Source organism: Mustelus asterias, chromosome 24 (assembly GCF_964213995.1).
Source record: "Mustelus asterias chromosome 24, sMusAst1.hap1.1, whole genome shotgun sequence".
Lineage (NCBI taxonomy): Eukaryota > Metazoa > Chordata > Chondrichthyes > Carcharhiniformes > Triakidae > Mustelus > Mustelus asterias.
The window spans coordinates 58,883,285-58,906,103 of record NC_135824.1 but is presented as its reverse complement, the minus strand read 5'-3'; the positions used below and the strand labels follow the sequence as shown (position 1 = coordinate 58,906,103).

Sequence of the window (22,819 nt, the reverse complement as noted above, 5' to 3'; positions counted from 1 at the left end):
CTGTGCTGGGAACAGCAGCCTCAGCTCTGACGCGTCTCAGTATATTTTCCAATGACTGCCATCCCACCCCAGTTTTCACTGTCACTATCCCTCCCTCAATGCAGCACAGTTTGCCCCAGGTGAAGCTGGAGGCCTCTACAGTGCTGCTTTTCATCTGGAGTTCGCTGGCAGCCACCGGGGGTGACCACTGAACCTCTGGACCTCTCCTCCTCTCCCTGTTCTCTTTGGGGGAAAATCTTTGCGCGCCCTTGGCCCTGTCATCGGTGTCCGCGCCGAGGAACTTGACATATGGAGAATAACAGGTGTCAGCCCACCTTCCTCCTGTGAATCCTTGGCACAGAACCAGCTCAGAAACTGTATTAATATTATCCGCTCTCCCGTGGCTTCACTGACACTAAGTCAGTTGATGCCCTGTTCTGTAATAACAGCAATATAAAATCCTGTACAATGTATTGACTTGAAGGTGAGATATATTAAGCTGCTGCTAAAATGCATCGTCATAGATAATTCGGGCACAAAAGGAGGCCATTTAGCCCATCAGATCCATACTGGCTCTCCATGGAGCAGTCAGTCCCAGTCACAACAGTGCAGAAGGAGGCCATTCAGCCCATCAGGTCTGCACCAACTCTCCGGAAGAGCATCTTATCCAGGCCCATCCTCCAGCCCTAACCCCGTGCATTTAGCATGGCCAATCCACCTAACCCGCACATCTTTGGACACTGAGGGGCAATTTAGCATAGCCGATCCACCTAACCTACATATCTTTGGACTATGTGAGGAAACCCACGCAGACATGGGGCGAAGGTGCAAGCTCCACACAGACAGTCACCTGAGGCCGGGATCGAACCCGAGTCCCTGGCGCTGTGTGGCAGCAGTGCTAACCAGGGTGCCATCGTGCCGCCCACATTGGACTCACAACGTTAAGTCTGTTTCTCTCTCCACAGAAGCTGCCAGACCTGCTGCTGAGTTGTTCCAGCGTTTTCTGTTGTAGTATAAGGCACAACATGTCTTTAAATAAAAAATGCGCCAATGGTTAAAATGTGAAGACTAATTTTAATATTTTTTAATGTTTTTTTAATGAATGATTATTGAGAATGATAAATGCATATTAATAGGGTGAGGTTCTCATTGAATGGGGAGCTGAATGGAACATTCCGATTGCATTATCTGCAGCGGTTCTGAATATTGGTGCAGAAGATCAAGATTCAGTTTCATTTATACAAGGACCAGAACCATACTGATGAGGAGATGCCAGGATCCGTGGCATCCGCCAGGGCGGCACGGTAGCACAGTGGTTAGCACTGGTCCTTCACAGCTCCAGGGTCCCGGGTTCGATTCCCGGCTCGGGTCACTGTCTGTGTGGAGTTTGCACATTCTCCTCGTGTCTGCGTGGGTTTACTCCGGGTGCTCCGGTTTCCTCCCACAGTCCAAAGATGTGCGGGTTAGGTTGATTGGCCAGGTTAAAAATTGCCCCTTAGAGTCCTGGGATGCGTAGGTTGGAGGGATTAGCGGGTAAATATGTGGGGGTAGGGCCTGGGTGGGATTGTGGTCGGTGCAGACTCGATGGGCCGAATGGCCTCCTTCTGCACTGTAGGGTTTCTATGATTTCTATGATCCCTGCCCCGCCCCACATGAATAGCTACACAAGTAGCTAGGCCCTCAGAGGAGGCAATGGCCTAGTGGTATTACCACCAACCTATGAATCCAGAAACTCAGCTAATGTTCTGGGGGACCCGGGTTCGAACCCCGCCTCGGCAGATGGTGGAATTTGAATTCAAATTTTAAAAAATCTGGAATTAAGAATCTAGTGATGACCATGAAACCATTGTGGGAAAAACCCAGGGTTGCCGTGATCTAGAGAGCAGAAACATTGACAGGAATTCTCAAGATTACTGCCTAGTGCGTAAAGATTGTGTGTTGAGATTAATTAATGATGGTATCAGGTTGTGTTGTGTTGGCTCTATTCTCTCTCCACAGATGCTGCCAGACCTGCTGAGATTTTCCAGCATTTTCTGTTTTTCTTTCGGATTCCAGCATCCGCAGTGTTGTATTTTTATCTCAAGGTTGCATTTTCATTTTGAGAACAGCTTTTATAAAATGGATGGTTTAAAAAAAAATTGAATCCATTTTCTGTTGATTGTTTGGGGTGGGGAGTTGGACTATTTTCTGTACAATCTGTAATTGAGTTCCAGACCAGAAGCTAAATACCGTGGATGCTGGAAATAAACATGGAAAGTAAAGTTTATTTATTAATGTCACAAGTAATTAACACTGCAGTGAAGTTACTGTGAAAATCCCCCAGTTGCCACACTCCGGCGCCTGTTCGGGTACACTGAGGGAGAATTTAGCATGGCCAATGCACCCTAACCAGCACATCTTTCGTACTGTGGGAGGAAACCAGAGCACCCGGAGGAAACGCACACAGACAACGTGCAGACTCTGCACAGACAGTGACCCAAGCTGGGAATCGAACCCTGGTCTTGGCGCTGTGAGGCAGCAGTGCTAACCACTGTGCCACCGCGACGCACATGAGGGAAGTGCTGGAAATACTCAACCGGTCTGACAGCATCTGTGGAGAGAAGAACGCTTCAGGTCATGACCTTTCATCAGAACTGGGAGAAGTTAGAAACACACTTGGTTTTAAGTATTTGAAAATATGCTGCCTCTCAGCGCCAGGGACCCAGGTTCGATTCCCGGCTCGGGTCACTGTCTGTGTGGAGTCTGCACGTTCTCCCCGTGTCTGCGTGGGTTTCCTCCGGGTGTTCCAGTTTCCTCCCACAGTCCAAAGATGTGCTGGTTAGGTTGATTGGCCATGCTAAATTGCCCCTTAGTGTCAGTGGGACTAGCAGGGTAAATACATGGGGTTATGGGGATAGGGCCTGGGTGGGATTATGGTCGGTGCAGGCTGGATGTGGGAAAAAGGCCTCCTTCTGCACTGTCGGGATTCTATGATTCTATGAAAAGGGGCAGGATGGAATTAGAACAAAGGCGAAGCAACGTGATGGGACAGAAGACAGGAGACATTAATTGACAAATGTTATTGAAGGGGCTGAGCCAAGGAAAGTAGTAATGCAACAAAAGATTGGCCCAAAGGAGGTGTGAATGGCGGAATGTTGGAGAACTACTGTCGAAAATCAAAGATTAAGAGCAAAGCAAATAGAAGGAAACAAAATGGAGGATCAGAGGTCGCAGTCTTAAATTGTTGAATACAGTGTTGAGTCCAGAAGGTTGTAAATGAAAGATAAGGAATAGTAGTTCATAAGAGATAGGAACAGAATTAGGCCATTCAGCCCATCGAGTCCGCTGTGCCATTCGATCGTGGCTGATATGCTCCTCATCCCCATTTTCCTGCCTTCTCCCCATAACCCTTCACCCCATTCCCAATTAAAAATCTGTCTAACTCCTCAAATTTACTCAGTGTCCCAGCACCCACCGCACTTTGGGGCAGCGAATTCCACAGATTCACAACCCTTTGGGAGAAGTAGTTTCTCCTCAACTCTGTTTTAAATTTGCTGCCCCTTATTCTCAGACTCTGACCTCTCGTCCCAGAATGCCCCACAAGAGGAAGCATCCGCTCCACGTCTACTTTATCCACACCTTTTATCATCTTGTAAACCTCAATTTGATCTCCCCTCATTCTTCTCAATTCCAGAGAGTGTCGGCCCAAACTGTTCAATCTCTCTTCACACGACAAACCCCTCATCTCTGGAATCAACAAAGATCAATGAAAGTATCAGCAAGAGTTGTATGATCCCTGCATGGGAAAAGCACCAAATGATATGGGACCACTTCATGCATATGGACCCCTAGTCTTCTCACACCAGCACCATCCTTCCTTTTTATTCATTCTTTGAGTCGATTTGATTTGATTTGATTTATTATTGTCACATGTATTAGTATATAGTGAAAGGTATTGTTTCTTGCGCGCTATACAGACAAAGCATACCGTCCATAGAGAAGGAAAGGAGAGAGTGCAGAATGTAGTGTTACAGTTATAGCTAGGGTGCAGAGAAGAATCAACTTAATGCGAGGTAGGTCCATTCAAAAGTCTGATGGCAGGAGGGAAGAAGCTGTTCTTGAATCATGGGACATGGGCGTCGCTGGCTGGGCCAGCATTTATTGCCCATCCCTAGTTGCCCTTGAACTGAGTGGCTCGCCCATTCCAGAGGGCAGTTGAGAGTCAACCACATTGCTGTGGCTCTGGAGTCACATGTGGGCCAGACCAGATAAGGACGGCAGATTTCCTTCCCTGAAGGGACATTAGTGAACCAGATGGGTTTTTTCTGACAATCGACAATGGTTTCACGGTCATCAGTAGATTCTTAATTCCAGATTTTTTTTTGTTGAATTCAAACTCCACCATCTGCCGTGGCGGGATTCGAACCCGGGTCCCCCAGAACATTAGCTGAGGATTAATAGTCTAGTCATAATACCACTAGGCCATTGCCTCCCCCATATGCAAACCCCACAGGGCCCAGTAAGCTCCGTCCGCACCCTTCCTAAGGCCCTGTCCTTCAGGCTTCAATGCCTCAAACCATCACTGAGCACCCCTCACCCTAACGTACAGAACAATACAACTCTCCTCATGTTACAGAAACTAGTCTGAATCAAACCATAGTCATGAGACAGCATAGTACACAATCAGATAAAGGGTCGCTTTGCACCATGTATTTGTGCCCAGTACTGGGCACTGAGGCTGCCAGGCGATTTCATTTAGAACTCAACATTTGGCAGGAATGAGCAGAAACACATACCCGCATCCACGGGCGAGGTTGACGCTTTCCGCGCCCGCTGGGCACCGCAGGGGTTGGGGTGCATTATTGACCCTAATAATCACATTTTAATTTGATGTTTTTAAGTTTCCTTTGTTCTTTGATTTCTGTTCGGGCTGTTCCCCCTCCTTTTTGGGGAGCTGCCCCTTTTACTTTGTCCTGATTTAATCTGAGTTTGTTTACTTGGTTTGGTTTGACCTAAAAAAAAAGAGGACAAAGACACTTTCTGGTCAGGCTGGCCTCGGTCCCAGCTCTCAGAGGAGAAAGGACGACTTTTTGCCCGTGTTACTCAATCGTTCAGCTCTGTCTGTTCCCAGATGTCCCTGCAATGATGTCAAGAATTGGAAACGAGATGGTCTTTGATTCTAGACTTTCAATACAATGCAGGTCAGAATCATAGAATCCTTCCAGTACAGAAGGAGGCCATTCGGCCCATTGAGTCTACACCGACCACAATCCCACCCCGGCCCTATTCCACGCATTTACCCTCTAATACCCCGCACTCTCGGGTCAGTTTAGCATAGCCAATCAACCTAACCTGCACATCTTTGGAGTGTGGGAGGGAACCGGAGCACCCGGAGGAAACCCACGCAGACACGGGGAGAACGTGTAAACTCCACACAGACAGTGAGCCAGGCCAGGAATCGAACCCGGGTCCCTGGAGCTGTGAAGCAGCAGTGCTAACCACTGTGTCACATTGGAGAGAGGATAACTGCAAGGATGGCACCTTGCAGGAAAGATTGGATCACCTGCGATTGTTTTCTTTGAAACACTGGAAGCTGAGGGGTGATTTGATTTATTATTGTCACGTGCATTGGGATACAGTGAAAAGTATTGTTTCTTGCGCGCTATACAGACAAAGCGTACCGTTCATAGAGAAGGAAAGGAGAGAGTACAGAATGTGATATTACAGTCATAGCTAGGGTGTAGAGAAAGATCAACTTAGTGCGAGGTAGGTCCATTCCAAAGTCTGATGTCAGCAGGGAAGAAACTGTTCTTGAGTTGGTTGCCTGGGAAGAGCAGCCAACATAATCAAGGACCCCACGCACCCCGGACATTCTCTCTTCCACCTTCTTCCCTCGGGGGGAGAAAGATAGAAAAGCCTGAGGACATACACCAACCGACTCAAGAACAGCTTCTTCCCTGATGCCATCAGACTTTTGAATGGACCTACCTGATATTAAGTTGATCTTTCTCTACAGCCTAGCTATCTATGACTGTAACACTACATTCTGCACTCTCTCGTTTCCTTCTCTATGAATGGTATGCTTTGTCTGTATAGTGCGCAAGAAATAATATTTTTCACTATCCCAATACATGGGACAATAATAAATCAAATCAAAAAATTTCATTGGTCGGTTCTTAGCTCCAAACATGTCAAATGACCAATCCTCTAACCCCCGACCTGCCTTTCTGCCAGATTTTCCCGTTTTTTTTCCTATTTTGCTAATGGAAAAACATAGAAACTAGAAGCAGGAGGAGGCCATTCGGCCCTTCCAGCCTGCTCCCCCATTCCGTTTGATCATGGCTGATCATCGAATCCAATATCCTGATTCCCCCCCCTCCCATTTCCTTTAATCCCTTTAGCCCCAGGAGCTATATCGAATTTCTTCTTGAAATAAATAATGCAGTCGTGGGCTTTGCTTTGATGAATGTTTCCTCCTCTCTCTCCCCTCTCTCCCCCCTCTCTCTCCCCTCTCTTTCTCTTCCTCTGCATTAAGCTTCCTCAATGAAAAATGTGCCTTTGTTCCTCCGATGATGCGGAAATGAAGACTCCTTGCACCATCACGTACTCTAATTAATTATTTGTTGGAATCTCAAGAGTCGGGGAATGCTTCTCTCCGCTTCTTTGGAGTGCTTCAAATCACATTCCCAATCACGATTCTGTGAATTGCCTCCTTGTTAATCCAGCGCACTCCGTGTCCGACGGTTAGACCTCGGCCCAATTCTCAGACGAAGGAGAAAACAAAATCTGAATCTTAAGAGGGATCAGCGATTTCGTCCTGGGCCTTTACTTTCCGGTTGTGATGGCTGTGGATTTGGCAGCCATGGTGATGGATTATGGGATGGAGCCCCGCTCTCTAACTGCCTCCTGCCTAATGGCATCTCTGCCGCAAAATGTTTCCCTTACATTTGCCTAATAACCTGTCACATCGGCCTTGTGTCAGAAATCATTCCCTCTAATTGGCCGCTGATCAATAATCTTAATCGATTTCTTTTAAGTGATTAGTAATAATGGAGGGCGGGGGGGAGGGCGAGGGGAACACAGACAATGTTTCCCCAGAAAGGAATCAGCAGATTTGCCTTTACTACCCAATGCTCGGAAGCATTTTGTTGCGTGGGCAAATTCCGCTGCCATTCTTGCACAGTCAGATCCCCGACTGGAGAGGTGATGGCCAAGTGGTATTATCGCCAGACTATTAATCCAGAAACTCCGCTAATGTTTTGGGGACCCGGGTTCGAATCCCGCCACGGCAGCTGGTGGAATTTGAATTCAATAAAAAATATCTCTTTTGAATTTGAATTCATTTGAATTCAATTTTAAAAATCACGGTGGTTCAGTGGTTAGTACTTGCTGCCTCATAGCGCCGGGGACCCGGGTTCGATTCCCGGCTTGGGACACTGTCTGTGTGGAGTCTGCATGTTGTCCCCGTCTCTGCGTGGGTTTCCTCCGGGTGCTCCGGTTTCCTCACAGTCTGAAACACATGCTGGTTAGGGTGCATTGACCCAAACAGGCGCAGGAGTGTGGTGACTAGGGGAATTTCACAGTAACTTCATTGCACTGTTAATGCAAGCTTTACTTGTGACTAATACTTTACTTTATATCTGGAGTTAAGAATCTACGGATGATTGTGAAACCATTGTCGATTGCCGGAAAAACCCCATCTGGTTCACTAATGTCCTTTAGGGAAGGAAATCTGCCGTCCTTACCTGGTCTGGCCTACATGTGACTCCAGAGCCACAGCAATGTGGTTGACTCTCAACTGTCCTTCAAGGTCAACCAAGGATGGGCAATAAATGCTGGCCCAGCCAGCGACGCCCATGTCCCACCAGTGAATAAAGAAAAACTCATGCCGAAATGAGCCTAATCTGTTTCTGGTGGGGCTGCTTGAGGGAGGAATGTTCCCCCAGGGCAAATTTTACTGCCCTCCCTTCATGGGCTCCAGAGCTGCCTGCGAGCAGTTTAACAAGTCATTCTAATATTTTTTTATTCATTCGGGGGACATGGGCATCGCTGGCTGACCAACATTTATTGCCCATCCCTAGTTGCCCCTTGAGAAGGTGGTGGTGAGCTGCCTTCTTGAATCGCTGCAGTCCATGTGCTGTGGGTTGACCCACAATGCCGTTAGGGAGGGAGTTCCAGGATTTTGACCCAGCGACTGTGAAGGAACGGTGATATATTTCCAAGTCAGGATGGTGAGTGGCTTGGAGGGGAACTTGCAGGTGGTGGTGTTCCCCATGTATCTGCTGCCCTTGTCCTTCTTGATGGAAGTGGTCGTGGGTTTGGAAGGTGCTGTCTAAGGATCTTTGGTGAATTGCTGCAGTGCATCTTGTAGATGGTGCACACTGCTGCTACTGAGCGTCGGTGGTGGAGGGAGTGGATGTTTGTGGATGGGGTGCCAATCAAGCGGGGCTGCTTTGTCCTGGATGGTGTCGAGCTTCTTGAGTGTTGTTGGAGCTGCACCATCCAGGCAAGTGGGGAGTATTCCATCACACTCCTGACTTGTGCCTTGTAGATGGTGGACAGCCTTTGGGGAGTCAGGAGGTGAGTTACTCGCCGCAGTTTTCCTAGCATCTGACCTGCTCTTGTAGCCACTGTGTTTATGTGGTGAGTCCAGTTGAGTTTCTGGTCAATGGTAACCCCAAGGATGTTGACAGTGGGGGATTCAGTAATGGTAACACCATTGAATGTCAAGGGGCGGTGGTTAGAGTGTCTCTTATTGGTGATGGTCATTGTCTGGCATTTGTGTGGCGTGAATGTTACTGCCACTTGTCAGCCCGAGCCTGGATATTGTCCAGAACTTGCTGCATTTGGGACCGGAACCCATAACTTGACCACTCGGAAGGTAAAATGTGACCAACTTGTGGCCAGTGGTGGATTATTTTAAAAGGGTAAACCATTGGACCATAGGACGCTACGCACCCCAGACATACACTCTTCCAACTTCTTCCATCTGGAAAAAGATACAAAAGTCTGAGGTCACGTACCAACCGACTCAAGAACAGCTTCTTCCCTGCTGCTGTCAGACTTTTGAATGGACCTACCTCGCATTAAGTTGATCTTTCTCTCCACCTTAGCTATGGCTGTAACACTACATTCTGCACTCTCTTTTTCCCCTACTTACTCTATGAATGGTATGATTTGTATAGCATGCAAGAAACAATATTTTTCACTGTATCAATACAAGTGACAATAAATCAAATCATTGTGTTAAAATTTGGACATTTTTTGAAGTCACATTTATAATTTTTACCCAGCCATATTCCTTGATGATTTGAAATGTTGGCTCTATTCTCTCTCCACAGACACTGTCAGACCTGCAGAGATTTTCCAGCAATTCCTGTTTTTGTTTATTTGATTTATTATTGAAACATGTATTGGGATACAGTGAAATATATTGTTTCCGGTGCGCTATACAGACAAAGCATACCGTTCATAGAGAAGGAAAGGAGAGAGTGCAGAATGTAGTGTTACAGTCATAGCTAGGGTGTAGAGAAAGATCAACTTAGTGCAAGGTAATTCCATTCAAAAGTCTTTGATGGCAGCGGGGAAGAAGCTGTTCTTGAGTCGGTTGGTACGTGACCCCAGACTTTTGTATCTTTTTCCCAACGGAAGAAGGTGGAAAAGAGAATGTCCGGGGTGTGTGGGGGTCCTTGATTATGCTGGCTGCTTTTCCGAGGCAGCGGGAAGTGTAGACGGAATCAATGGATGGGAGGCTAGTTTGCGTGATGGACTGGGCTACATTCACGACCCTTTGTAGTTTCTTGCAGCAGATTCCAGCATCCGCAGTAAGTTTCTTTCATCCTAGGTTGCTAGGGTGTGATTTAAGCTGGACTAGCCCTTTCTGACAGCTAGCGTAAGTTCGATGGGCCAACTGACATCCTTGTTTAGTATATGATTCTTTGAGGAGTTTACCATGTGCCCTACAAGGGACTTGTGTTGACCCAGGTCAAGGGGTGGGGGTGGGGGTCACCATCTTCTTCATTACATTTTCTGCCCAGCAACAACTTTTCTGACCCCTCCCCCTCAGCACTGGGCTTTTCAATCCGGTTTGAAGGCCGCGTTTCTCTACAATCCGGGTCAGTGTCACTCCTTACTCGTCTGGCAGACTTAATGCTCTCCTGTCAAGGTTGGCCCTGACCACTTTGCTCTCTCAATTCCTCCCTTTGCGAATACTACAAATTAGCCCCACATTATGGGAGCATTAGTCACTTGGACAGGCCACCAGGAACTAGGCTGAAAATTCTAGCCATCTTTAAGCCTCGATTTCTCCGCCCAGTTCTATTTCAATGCTGCCCATGATCTGGGTTGCAGTTGAGAGAAGACTTCCTGTTTGTGTTTTAATCAAATGGGGGCGGCGCAGTGGTTAGCATTGCTGCCTCACATCGCCAGGGACCCAAGTTCAATACCGGCCTTGGGTGGCTGTGCAGAGTTTGCACGTTCTCCCCGTGTCTGTGTGTGTTTCCTCCCACATTCCAAAGATGTGCAGGTTAGGTGGATTGGCCGTGCTAAATTGCCCCTTGGTGTCAGGGAGACTAACGGAGGTGGGGGGGGGGGGGGGGGGGGGGGGATACATGAGGTTACGGGGATAGGACCTGGTTGGGACTGTTGACAGTGCAGACTCCATGGGCCGAATGGCCTCTTTCTGCACTGTAGGGATTCTATGAAACCCAGGATTTGCTAATTACAACCTTGAGACTTCACAAAATACGTCAGTGGCTGTAAACAAGAATAGCCTGACTTTGTCTGGTATCTGTACCATCAGCAAGCTCCACGGGGGGGGGGGCAAGTTATGAAGAATAATTTGAAACCCCGCTCTATAAGGAGATGGTGAAAGCTTGGCCACTCGGGTAGGTTTTTGATGATGAATTCAAAGGAGCGAGAAAGAGAGGTGGAGAGGTTTAGGGAAGGGAATTGCAGAGTTCCGGACCCAGGCAGCTGAAGGCACGGCTGCCAATGCTGGAGTGACGGGAAGAGGCAGAATTGAAGGAGCTTTGGAACCGGCAGAGGTTGTGAAAGAGGTGTAATCACAAGTCTTTCCTTCCAAGGTAAAAGGCAAATCTATCAGTCGAATGATCCATTCCCCCTCCCCCCATGACGGAGAGTAATTCTAAACCCTCTTTCTGAAGCGGATAGTTTTCAGATTGGTGAGAAATGTGTTTGAGCTTCTGGCTTTTTAATTATCTTTATGGGTTAACTCTTTGTGCAAGTCTGGTCTACGTTGCAGTCATTAATCTGTCTGCAAAACATCAAATTGGATTGGAGGCTATAAACCTAGCAGAGCGCTGGAGCATATAAGGTTGGTTCAATACCCACTCCCATGCAGCGAATTGTACTAAATGACTTAACCCCTTCCCCAACCAACTTGACCTTGTAAAATCCCCCCCTTCCGACTTTAGTTAAGATTTGATATTCATAGAATCCCTGCTGCGCAGAAGGAAGCCATTCGGCCCATCGAGTCTGCACCGACCACAATTCCTATTCCCGTAACCCCACATATTTAACCTGCTAATCCCCCTGACACTAAGGTCAATTTAGGACGGCCAGTGCACCCTAACCTGCACATCTTTGGAGTGTGGGAGGAAACCGGAGCACCCGGAGGAAACCCACGCAGACACTGGGGGGGAGAACGTGCAAACTCCGCACAGACAGTGACTGGAATTGAACCTGGGTCCTTGGCGCTGTGAGGCAGCAGTGCTAACCACTGTGCCACCGTGCCGCCCAATTATTGTCGTGTTAAAGTGTCTGGGAATTTATTGGTGCAGGAAAGGTCACATTTAGTTGCTCCTGAGCTAAGTAACTTGCCGCCACGTCTACAGGACTGTGACATGGCCATAACGGTAAAGGATAAGGTTCCCTTCACCGAAGGACATTAATACATCAGTTGAATTTGGTTTTTTTTAAACACCAGCCGCAGGTGATGTCTGCGTGATGGTCTCAGTGAGGCCAGCAAGCCTTCACGCCTCTTGCCCCATCTCTGCCTGACAGACCACATGGAGTCAATGGATGGGAGGCTGGTTTGCGGGATGGACTGGGCTACGTAGATCTGTTACTTATAGACTGATGCGACTTATTAAGCAGTTTTTATGGTATTTTAAAGAGATAGTGTGCTCCCCCTTGTGAATCCAGAGCGGAGGCATGTCATTTTCCACCTGGGCAGCCATGTCATCAGAGACAGTGAGATTCCCTCACTGAAAGTTGAGTTTGTAATTAAAAACCCGAGGAAGGTTTATCAGATGCTTTGTAACACAGGCAGCTCCCTGTTAATGATTTTGGTTTTGTTGGCCCCAGTGGCGATGAATTTTACACTCTTGTCACTTGAATGTTTTTCAGAAGCAAGCAAAAATGACAAAAGAAAATGTGACAAATGTTGCTTCGGAGGAGGAACATCAAGAACCTCAGGACCACCAGCCGGCAGACTTCCAGAGCCCGGTGCTGGAGAGACGCAAGAAACCGATGGTTCACCCATCCGCCCCGGCACCACTGCCCAAGGATTATGGTAATTGTTTTAAGCTGTAATTGGCACTCTACCCAATGCCAAGCTTCCAGGCGCACGTCCTCCCCATCGGCAAGGCTGCCCATGCCCGCCTCTGCGATATTGCCCATCTTAGTGTACCCACCGATGACCCTCACATCAATATCTCAGTCCCTTTCTCTTTGTGACCTCTCACCCTCCCAACCCGAACACTGAGAAAGTTATCACAGCCCAGAGTCGGACCCTAAGTAATATCTAAGATATAGGAGCAGAATTAGGTCATTCGGCCCATCAAGTCCACTCTGCCATTCGATCATGGCTGATATGTTCCTCATCCCCATTTTCCTGCCTTCTCCCCATAACCCTTCAACCCATTACCAATTAAAAATCGGTCTAACTCCTCCTTAAATTTACTCACTGTCCCAGCACCCACCGCACTTTGGGGGAGTGAATTCCACAGATTGACAACCGTTTGGGAGAAATAGTTTCTCCTCAACTCTGTTTTAAATTTGCTTCCCCTTATCCTAAGACCTCTCATCCTAGAATGCCCCACAAGAGGAAGCATCTACTCCACGTCTACTTTATCCATCCCTTTTATCATCTTGTAGACCTCAACTTGATCTCCCCTCATGCAGTCCAACGAAGACTTTACACCACCTCCTTCCTACCCTAACCTCATCAATATATCCTGTACAGGTCCAGACTTTAGCATTGGCAGGCAAGGACAGCACTGGAACGATATTGAAATGAATTTATTTTGTTGAGCAGAACTTAAAGAAAATTAAATCATTGCAGAAATGGAAAGGAAGGGAGAGGTTGGAGAGAGACTGGCTTTTTCACTGCGAGCCCTCTGTACTGATCCCAAACACACTGAACTCAAAAACAGAATAGAACTGCAAACACAGCGCTGAAACTACAATATAATCGTTACCCTGTTATCGGAATTGTTTGACACATGCTGTCTCCAACTTGGAGAAACAGGCCTTGCAGATGTTGTTTGAGAAAAACTTGGTCAGCTTATGAAAAACTTGCATTGGACCCTGCAAAAAAACAGTCAATTTCTAGCTAACCCAGCATGCCTTCTGAGTTTTAAAATATAGTCAAGTGTGAGTTAGTTAACCTCTACAATCTAGCATTTAACTGTAATTGTATAGGCAGTAATATCTTAAAATGAAGTCTTTGCATAGATGGAGCGAATCGTACAGAGGATCCTTAAACAAACACTGAATAAATAAACCTGAACCTATCAAGGGCACTGGGGAAATTTGTGGAAATATTGCCATGGGGTCCCTGTGCTCTGCCTCTAGGGGCTTTGGGTGTTGTAACCGGGTTCTGGGTCCTAAAGGTGGCCCCATACCTCTGGCTGCTCAGCCGTGCGCGATGGAACGCAGTGATTGGTTGAAATTTTCTCCTCTGCAGCTTTCACGTTCTTCGACCCGAATGACCCCGCTTGCCAGGAAATCCTGTTCGACCCCCAGACGACCATTCCCGAACTCTTCGCTATCATCAGGCAGTGGGTCCCTCAGGTGCAGCACAAGATCGACACCATCGGGAGTGAGGTGAGTCAATGTCCTGGGGTATTTACGGAATCACACCAAGGATGGGCAAGAAAGGAAAGTTCATTTTGCTGTGGGAAGCTTTCATAGAATCCTTACAGTGCAGAAGGAGGCCATTCGGCCCATCGAGTCTGCATCAATCCCAACCAGGCCCCATCCCCATAACCCAATGCATAGGACCATAAGATATAGGAGCAGAATTAGGCCACTCGGTCCATTGAGTTTGCTCCGCCTTTCAATCATGGCTGATATTTTTCTCATCCCCATTCTCCTGCCTTTTCCCCATAACCCCTGAACCCCTTATCAATCAAGAACCTATCTATCTCTGTCTTAAAGACACTCAATGACCTGGCCTCCACAGCCTTCTGTGTCAAAGGGTTCCACAGATTCACCACTCTCTGGCTAGCCATTTACCCAAGCTAGCCCCCCGACACTAAGGGGCAATGTAGCATAGGCAATCCACCTAACCCGCACATCTTGCGGACTGCGGGAGGAAACCGGAGCACCCGGAGGAAACCCATGCAGACACGTGGAGAACGTGCAGACTCCGCACAGACAGTGACAGGGAATTGAACCCGGGTCCCTGGCGCCGTGAGGCAGCGGTGCTAACCACCGTGCCACCGTGCCACCCAAAGAGAAAATGCCTGACTTTAAAAGCTAAGACTGCGACACAATTTCATTTAATATGGTGACCAGAATTATTGAATTGTTAACCAGACAGGAAGCCGATTGTCACTAGAAATTTGCATAATTTGTTCCTGACTGCATTATTAATTCAATCCAATTTCACGTTAGCACTCTCATGGGGTCAGCTGCCTCGGGCGAGTTCATTTGTTCAAATTCGGGAAGACAAGCATTTGAATCTTTTAATACTTTCTTAATGCCGCCTTACTTGGGAATGGAATAACTGAGGCTCTTCGTAATTAAGCTGTCCTTCCCGATGCAACTCCCTTTCAATTCCAGGCTGTTCTTTCAGATGGTCTTATTCTCACACTTAAGTGTGCGACGTATTGGTAACTGCGGCATTGGTGTGAGGGCGGCTGTCACACACTGATGCTGCGGTAATAGGGTCGTATAGAAACTAGAAGCAGGCCATTCGGCCCATCGAGCCTCAAGACAACAAAACAGGCATCTCATAAACACGGGAGATCGAAATCTCCTACTTTCAGGGCACCATTTGGAACTCAAACCATAGAAAAAATGGAAGGAACCATCATAGAAACTAGAAGCAGGAGGAGGCCATTCGGCCCTTCGAGTCTGCTCTGCCATTCATTTTGATCATGGCTGATCATCAAATTCAATATCCAGATCCCCCCCCTTCCCCCCATATCCCTTGATCCCTTTAGCCCCAAGAGCTATATCCAATTTCTTCTTGAAATCACACAATGTTTTGGCCCCAACTGCTTTCTGTGGGAGTGAATTCCACACATTCACCACCCTCTGGGTGAAGGAATTTCTCCCCACCTCAGTCCTAAAAGGTTTACCCCTTATCCTCAAAAGGACAGCACGGTGGCACAGTGGTTGGCACCACTGCCTCACAGCGCCAGGGACCCGGGTTCGATTCCCGGCTTGGGTCACTGTCTGTGTGGAGTCTGCACATTCTCCCCGTGTCTACGTGGGTTTCCTCCGGGTGCTCCGGTTTCCTCCCACAGTCCCAAAGACGTGTGAGTTTGGTGGATTGGTCATGCTAAATTGCCCATTAGTGTCAGGGGGATTAGCAGGGTAAATATATGGGGTTATAGGGATAGGGACTGGGTGGGATCGTTGTCGGTGCAGGCTCAATGGGCTGAATGGCCTCCTAATTGCAAAATGATTTTAAAAATTCTGGGTTGATGAAAATGTTTGACAAAGACATTGACTTTGTACCGATGGTTAACTTGGTGAGTGCTGATTTATAAAATAACGGGGCATTGAGGTCATGCTGCAGCTGTCCAGAACCTTAGTTAGGCCTCATTTGGAATATAGTGTTCAATTCTGGTCGCCACACTACCAGATGGATGTGGAGGCTTTAGAGAGGATACAGAAAAGATTTACCAGGATGTTGCCTGGTATGGAGGGCATTAGCTATGAGGAGAGGTTGGAGAAACTTGGTTTGTTCTCACTGGAATGACGGAGGTTGAGGGGTGACCTGTTGGGAGGTTTACAAGATTATGAGTGGCATGGACATAGAAACATAGAAACCCTACAGTACAGAAAGAGGCCATTCGGCCTATCGAGTCTGCACCGACCACAATCCCACCCAGACCCTACCCCCATATCCCTACATATTTTACCCGCTAATCCCTCTAATCTACGCATCCCAGGACACTAAGGGGCAATTTTAGCATGGCCAATCAATCTAACCCGCACATCTTTGGACTGTGGGAGGAAACCGGAGCACCCGGAGGAAACCCACGCAGACACGAGGAGAATGTGCAAACTCCACACAGACAGTGACCCGAGCCGGGAATCGAACCCAGTTCCCTGGAGCTGTGAAGCGGCAGTGCTAACCACTGTGCTACCATGCCGCCCAGAGTGGATAGTCAGATACTCTTTCCTGGGATAGAAAAGTCAAGTGCTCGGGGACATAGGTTTAAGGTGCGTGGGGAAAAGTTTAGAGGAGATGTGCGAGGCAAGTGTTTTTTACACCGAGGGTGGTGAATGTCTGGAAGGCACTGCCTGGGGAGGTGGTGGGAGCAGGGGCGATAGCGGCATTTAAGGGGCATCGAGACGAATACATGAAAAGGATGGGAATGGAAGGATACGGAGTCTATGTCCATACGGTTTTAGTTTAGGCAGGCATCATGATCGGCGCAGGCTTGGAGGGCCGAAGGGCCTGTTCCTGTGCTGTACTGTTCTTTGTTCTTTTTTGTTCTTTGTTTCTGAGCCATGAATTCATTCAGCTGGTGATTATGCTTCAAGACCTGTCTCTCCCCTCCCCACTTCACTGATAACACTCTGAGGATTCACATCCTGGCTCAGTCACCTATTAGGCACCTGGTGTGATGGGTGCAACCTGAACTCAGGCTTGTGGAAGATTTCTCTTCGAGGCGGCAATTCCGCTGAGATAGTCAACATTTGTACGGGTGGCAGAGTGGTCAGCACTGCTGCCTCACAGCACTAGGGACCCGGGTTCAATTCTACCGTGGGTAACTGTGTGGAGTTTGCAAGTTCTCCCCGTGTCTGCTTCCTCCGGGTGTTCCGGTTTCTTCCCACACTCCAAATCGCCCCTTAGTGTCTCAAGATGCGCACATTAGGTGGATTGGCCATGCTAAATCGCCCCTTAGTGTCTCATGATGTGTAGGTTAGGTGGACTGGCCATATTAAATCGCCCCTTAGTGTCCCGAGATGTACAGATTTGATGGATCAGCCATCGGAAATGTATGGGGTTACGGGGATAGCGTGGAGCAGAGGGCCAGGGTAAGATACTCTGTCGATGGGCTCGATGGGCGGGGATCCTGGATTCAGGATTCAATCCTGGACCGGGGAGCGGCGCGGGCTTGGAGGGCCGAAGGGCCTGTTCCTGTGCTGTATTGTTCTTTGTTCTTTGTTCTTTGATGGGCTGAATGGTCTCTTCTGCGCTGTTGGACCTCATGTTGGACCTCAAGGAGATGTACAATGTTTTGCATGATATCGAAAATATCGTAAGAGTTTTAACAACACCAGGTTAAAGTCCAACAGGTTTATTTGGTAGCAAATGCCATGGCATTTGCTACCAAATAAACCTGTTGGACTTTAACCTGGTGTTGTTAAAACTCTTACTGTGTTTACCCCAGTCCAACGCCGGCATCTCCACATCATCGAAAATATCAACAGCACAGGTGCAACGGGCCGAATGACCTCCTTCTGAGCTGCACCATTCTCTGATTCTGTGAACAACATGTCGATTTAAACAGAGACACTTGATTTTGATTTGGTTTATTATTGTCACATGTATCAACATACAGTGAAAAAAGTATTGTTTCTTGCGCGCTATACAGACAAAGCATACCGTTCATAGAGAAGGAAAGGAGAGAATGCAGAATGTGGTGTTACAGTCATAGCTAGGGTGTAGAGAAAGATCAACTTAATGCGTGGTAGGTCCATTCAAAAGTCTGACGGCAGCAGGGAAGAAGCTGTTCTTGAGTCGGTTGGTACGTGACCTCAGACTTTTGTATCTTTTTCCCGGTGGAAGAGAGAATGTCCGGGGTGCGTGGAGTCCTTAATTATGTTGGCTGCTTTTCCAAGGCAGCGGGATGTGTTGACGGAGTCAATGGATGGGAAGCTGGTTTGAGTGATAGACTGAGCTTCGTTCATGATCCTTTGCAGTTTCTTGCGATTTTGGGTAGAGCAGGAGGCATACAGAAGCTGTGATACGACCTTTCTATGGCTCAGTTGTAGAAGTTGTTGAGAGTTGTAGCGGACATGCCAAATTTCCTTAGTCTTCTGAGAAAGTAAAGGCGTTGGTGGTTCCAGGTGTGAAGGCTGGAATGCAGTGACTCGGCGGAGTGGGAATCTGATCTCCTGAAGGACACGGTACACAGATCCCAAAGCTAGCCCAGCGTCTAGATCAATGAGACACTGCTCTCTCCGAGGATTCATTGTCACTTGGTTAGAGTGCTGCTGTAATGTGAAGCCTTCAACCAACGGGACAGATCTGAAGCATTAAGCCAAGGGCAATGAGCCCGCACCCTGTGTTCAACTCCTTAGTCTGATACAGGATCATGTCCCACACAGGAAAGTGTTGAGTCCATCTCAATGAACAGGAACCTATTTCAAAGCCTCTCTTTTTGACTAAGCTTTCAGTTATGACTCCTATAACCCTCTCACTAAAGCCAGACATCTATTCCCTTATCCACATTGTTTATTTCCTGCCTCTTCAGGAAGTACCTCGGGATAGTTTAAAGTGCTCTATTAATGAAAGTTCTTCAACAGCGTGTTTGAACCTTCCCTTTTACAACCTCAGTTGTACCCCACCTAACTTACACATCTTTGGACACTAAGAGCCAATTTAGCATGGCCAATCCACCTAACCTACACATCTTTGGACACTAAGGGTCAATTTAGCATGGCCAATCCACCTAACCTACACATCTTTGGACACTAAGGGTCAATTTAGCATGGCCAATCCACCTAACCTACACATCTTTGGACACTAAGGGTCAATTTAGCATGGCCAATCCACCTAACCTACACATCTTTGGACACTAAGGGTCAATTTAGCATGGCCAATCCACCTAACCTACACATCTTTGGACACTAAGGGTCAATTTAGCATGGCCAATCCACCTAACCTACACATCTTTGGACACTAAGGGTCAATTTAGCATGGCCAATCCACCTAACCTACACATCTTTGGACACTAAGGGTCAATTTAGCATGGCCAATCCACCTAACCTACACATCTTTGGACACTAAGGGCCATTTTAGCATGGCCAATCCACCTAATCTGCACATCTTGGGACACTAAGGGGCAATTTAGCATGGCCAATCCATCTAATCAAACCCCTTTGGAGTGTGGGAGGAAACTTGAAGCACCCGAAGGAAACCCACGCAGACACGGGGAGAACGTGCAAACTCCACGGGGGGGGGGGGGGGAACCTGCCAATCTCATTGGCCTGTACGTGATAAGGATTGGATGTCTGTTCTCGAAAACCCGCGACTAGTGACTTCTGGGGGGGCAACAAGGAAATGCGGTGATAAATTTAGCCGTGGCAGTGTGAGCCACATCCTGGGGTAAATAATTCTCCCCCTTCCCTGTCCCTCACATTGAAAAGCACGAAAAAACTGACCTCAACCACCTTAACCAAATAAAACTGAAGGGATTTGAAGCAGAAGATTTTGATTTGATTTAAAGACCTCGATCCACACACTCGCTGTGTCTGTTGCCTGGCTGGGAATTACTGAGAATCCCGTATCCGTGTGACCCATTTATTACAGGACCCGTTTGTACACTCGCTGTCCCCTGGCCCAGACATCAATCCCAGAGCTTCTTCATCATTTAATTGTCAGATGGCTGTTTACTGTCTGAAGCCTCGGATATTACTCCCAAGTGCTTCAGTCCAGAGTCAGAATTAGAGAATTGGTTGCAATAAAACTCCCAGGCAGCAGCTTGAAAGATAAATCAATCCAGAAAACCCAGTTAATTTTGGGAGATCTGTCTTCTCCGATTGGTCCCTGTGCTTCTTATTCCTCGTAAGGGCGGCACGGTAGCACAGTGGTTAGCACTGCTGCTTCACAGCTCCAGGGTCCCGGGTTCGATTCCTGGCTCGGGTCACTGTCTGTGTGGAGTTTGCACATTCTCCTCGTGTCTGCGTGGGTTTCCTCCGGGTGCTCCGGTTTCCTCCCACAGTCCAAAGATGTGCGGGTTAGTTTGATTGGCCAGGTTAAAAATTGCCCCTTAGAGTCCTGAGATGTGTAGGTTAGAGGGATTAGCAGGTAAATATGTGGGGGTAGGGCCTGGGTGGGATTGTGGTCGGTGCAGACTCGATGGGCCGAATGGCCTCCTTCTGCACTGTAGGGTTTCTAGGATTCTATGAGAAGTTTAACAACACGAGGTTAAAGTCCAACAGGTTTATTTGGTAGCAAAAGCCACAAGCTTTCGGAGTGCTGCTCTTATTCTTATTCCTCTTCTTCCTCCCCAGATCCACTAGCTCCTTCAGCAGACTGGGGAGGCCTTTCAGCCTATGATTCCTGTACTAGCTCTCTGCTTGAGTAATCCAAAACTGTACCCCCCCCCCCCCCCCCACTGTTTCTGCAGTGGAGTCGATCACTCGCCTGCGCGTTACTGTCCTCCTCTTGTCTGGAAAATAAAAGAACACACAAAGAAAACAGCCCCGTTACACAGGAGAGAAAAGAGAGGCTACTTATGAAGCATTACTAGGGTCAGGCGACGGCTGGGAATGATGGACGTTATTGGCTGAAAGCCCAGGGGTCTATTGATTCCACAGAGCAGTATATTTTCTTGATGAAGAGTCGGTGTTATCCAGTTCAACCCGACTGTAACTGTATGTTAGTGATTGATTTTACACCCGATGCAGTGACTCCCTGAGACAGAAGCTGAGATCATTACTGTCCCTGTCTATAAGTCTGACCTTCAGAGCTGCGGTGAGGTAAGGGGTGCAATAAAGAACAACCTAGCAATCGGCGTTTGGAAAGATTTGTTCCTCGAGGTTTCTACTCACACAGGAGTCGAGGGACAGGAGGCCATTCAGCCCCTTGAGCCTGCTATACCATTGAGTGAGATCGTGGCTTATCTCGGTCTTTAGCATTGGTTCCGTAAACTTTATCGTATTCTTTTCTCGGGAGAATCTTATCAGTCGCAATGTTTACATTTTCAATCGACTCTCCTCCTCGCACCAGCTTTAACAGCCCTCTGTGCGGGCGGCTTCCAGGTTTCATCGAATCCCTACAGTGCAAAAGGAGGCCATTCGGCCCATTGAGTCTGCACCCACAACAATCCCACCCAGGCCCTATCCCCATAACCCCATGCATTTACCTTCCTAATATCCCTGTCACTAAGAGGCAATTTAGCATGGCCAATCCCCCAAACCCGCACATATTTGGACTGTGGGAGGAAACTAGAGCACCCGGAGGAAACCCACGTGGATACGGGCAGAACATGCAGACTCCGCACAGACAGTAACCCAAGGCCGGAATCGAACCCGGGTCCTTGGCGCTGTGAGGCAGCAGTGCTAACCACTGTGCCACCGTGCCGCCCAGGTTAATGTGACAGATTGGAAACCCAATCTAAGTGTGCCAATTCCTTGCTTATTAGTTTTTCCTTCTCTAAGTCACTCTGTCGGAGAATTGTGTGCATTTCCGATTACCTCACTTCAGACAGGATGTCCAAAGCCTTGGAGAGCGTTGGGGAGGAGATTCCCGAGAATGGGACCAGGAATGAGGGACTTCAGTGAATGGTTTATTTATTAGTGTCACAAGTCGGCTCACATTGACACTGCAATGAAGTTACTGTGAAATTCCCCCAATCGCCACACTCCGGCGCCCTGTTCGGGTACACTGAGGGAGAATTTAGCACCTAACCAGCACGTCTTTCGGACTGTGGGAGGAAATCGGAGCACCCGGAGGAAACCCACGCAGACACGGGGAGAATGTGCAAACTCCACACAGTCACCCGAGCTGGGAATTGAACCCGGGTCCCTGGCGCTGTGAGGCAGCGGCGCTAACCACTGTGCCACCGTGCTATGTGATGTTTTACATCTATCTGAGAGAGGGAGATAAGGCCTTGATTTAATATCTCGAAGGGAAGGCAGCACCTCTGACAGTGCAGCACTCCCTCAGTACCGCAGGGGTGTCTGGAGGCCCAGACTATTGATAATTAAATACATTTATTCCACACTAACCCATTGGTCAACTTTCAGCAATCAGCTTCCTTACATGTGTCAGGCCGATTTACAGAACGCGGGTTGGGTGATTAACGGGACTCTGGTTTGTTTTGCGATATTGAAGTCTCCTCTTGCTCTTTCTGTCGATCCAGATTCTCAAGCGAGGTTGCCACGTCAACGACCGGGATGGCCTGACCGATATGACCTTGCTGCACTATGCCTGCAAGGCAGGAGCACATGGCGTCGGTAAGCGTTGGGTTTACAGTGAGTGGCCGAGCAGGTTACATTCCGAGACCCGGGAATGGGAATGGAGGGGAATGGGAGAACGCTTTTGTTCCCAACTCTGACATCTGCAGCTCGGATGTGAACAAACCTCCCTCTTCCCAAAAACAGTGAGGGTGGATTGGGAATAAACTCCGGGAGGGGTGGGGATATTTCCATGAAATTGTGCTCCAAGTCGGGCATTGCATGCTTGTTATGACTTCCTTGA

General features: G+C 48.0%; 1 protein-coding gene across 4 annotated transcripts in view; it reads left to right on the top strand.

The window, feature by feature from the left end:
- The window catches only part of clip3 (CAP-GLY domain containing linker protein 3), a 62,733-nt gene that overhangs the window by 1,777 nt on the left and 38,137 nt on the right, over positions 1 to 22,819 (top strand). For all 4 annotated transcript variants that reach the window (XM_078241851.1, XM_078241852.1, XM_078241849.1 and 1 more), the window contains exons 2-4: positions 12,328 to 12,493; positions 13,889 to 14,028; positions 22,482 to 22,575. In XM_078241851.1, coding sequence (XP_078097977.1) covers positions 12,340 to 12,493; positions 13,889 to 14,028; positions 22,482 to 22,575 — 388 coding nt within the window. In that variant the 5' untranslated portion in view covers positions 12,328 to 12,339. The remainder of the gene's footprint in view (positions 1 to 12,327; positions 12,494 to 13,888; positions 14,029 to 22,481; positions 22,576 to 22,819) is intronic.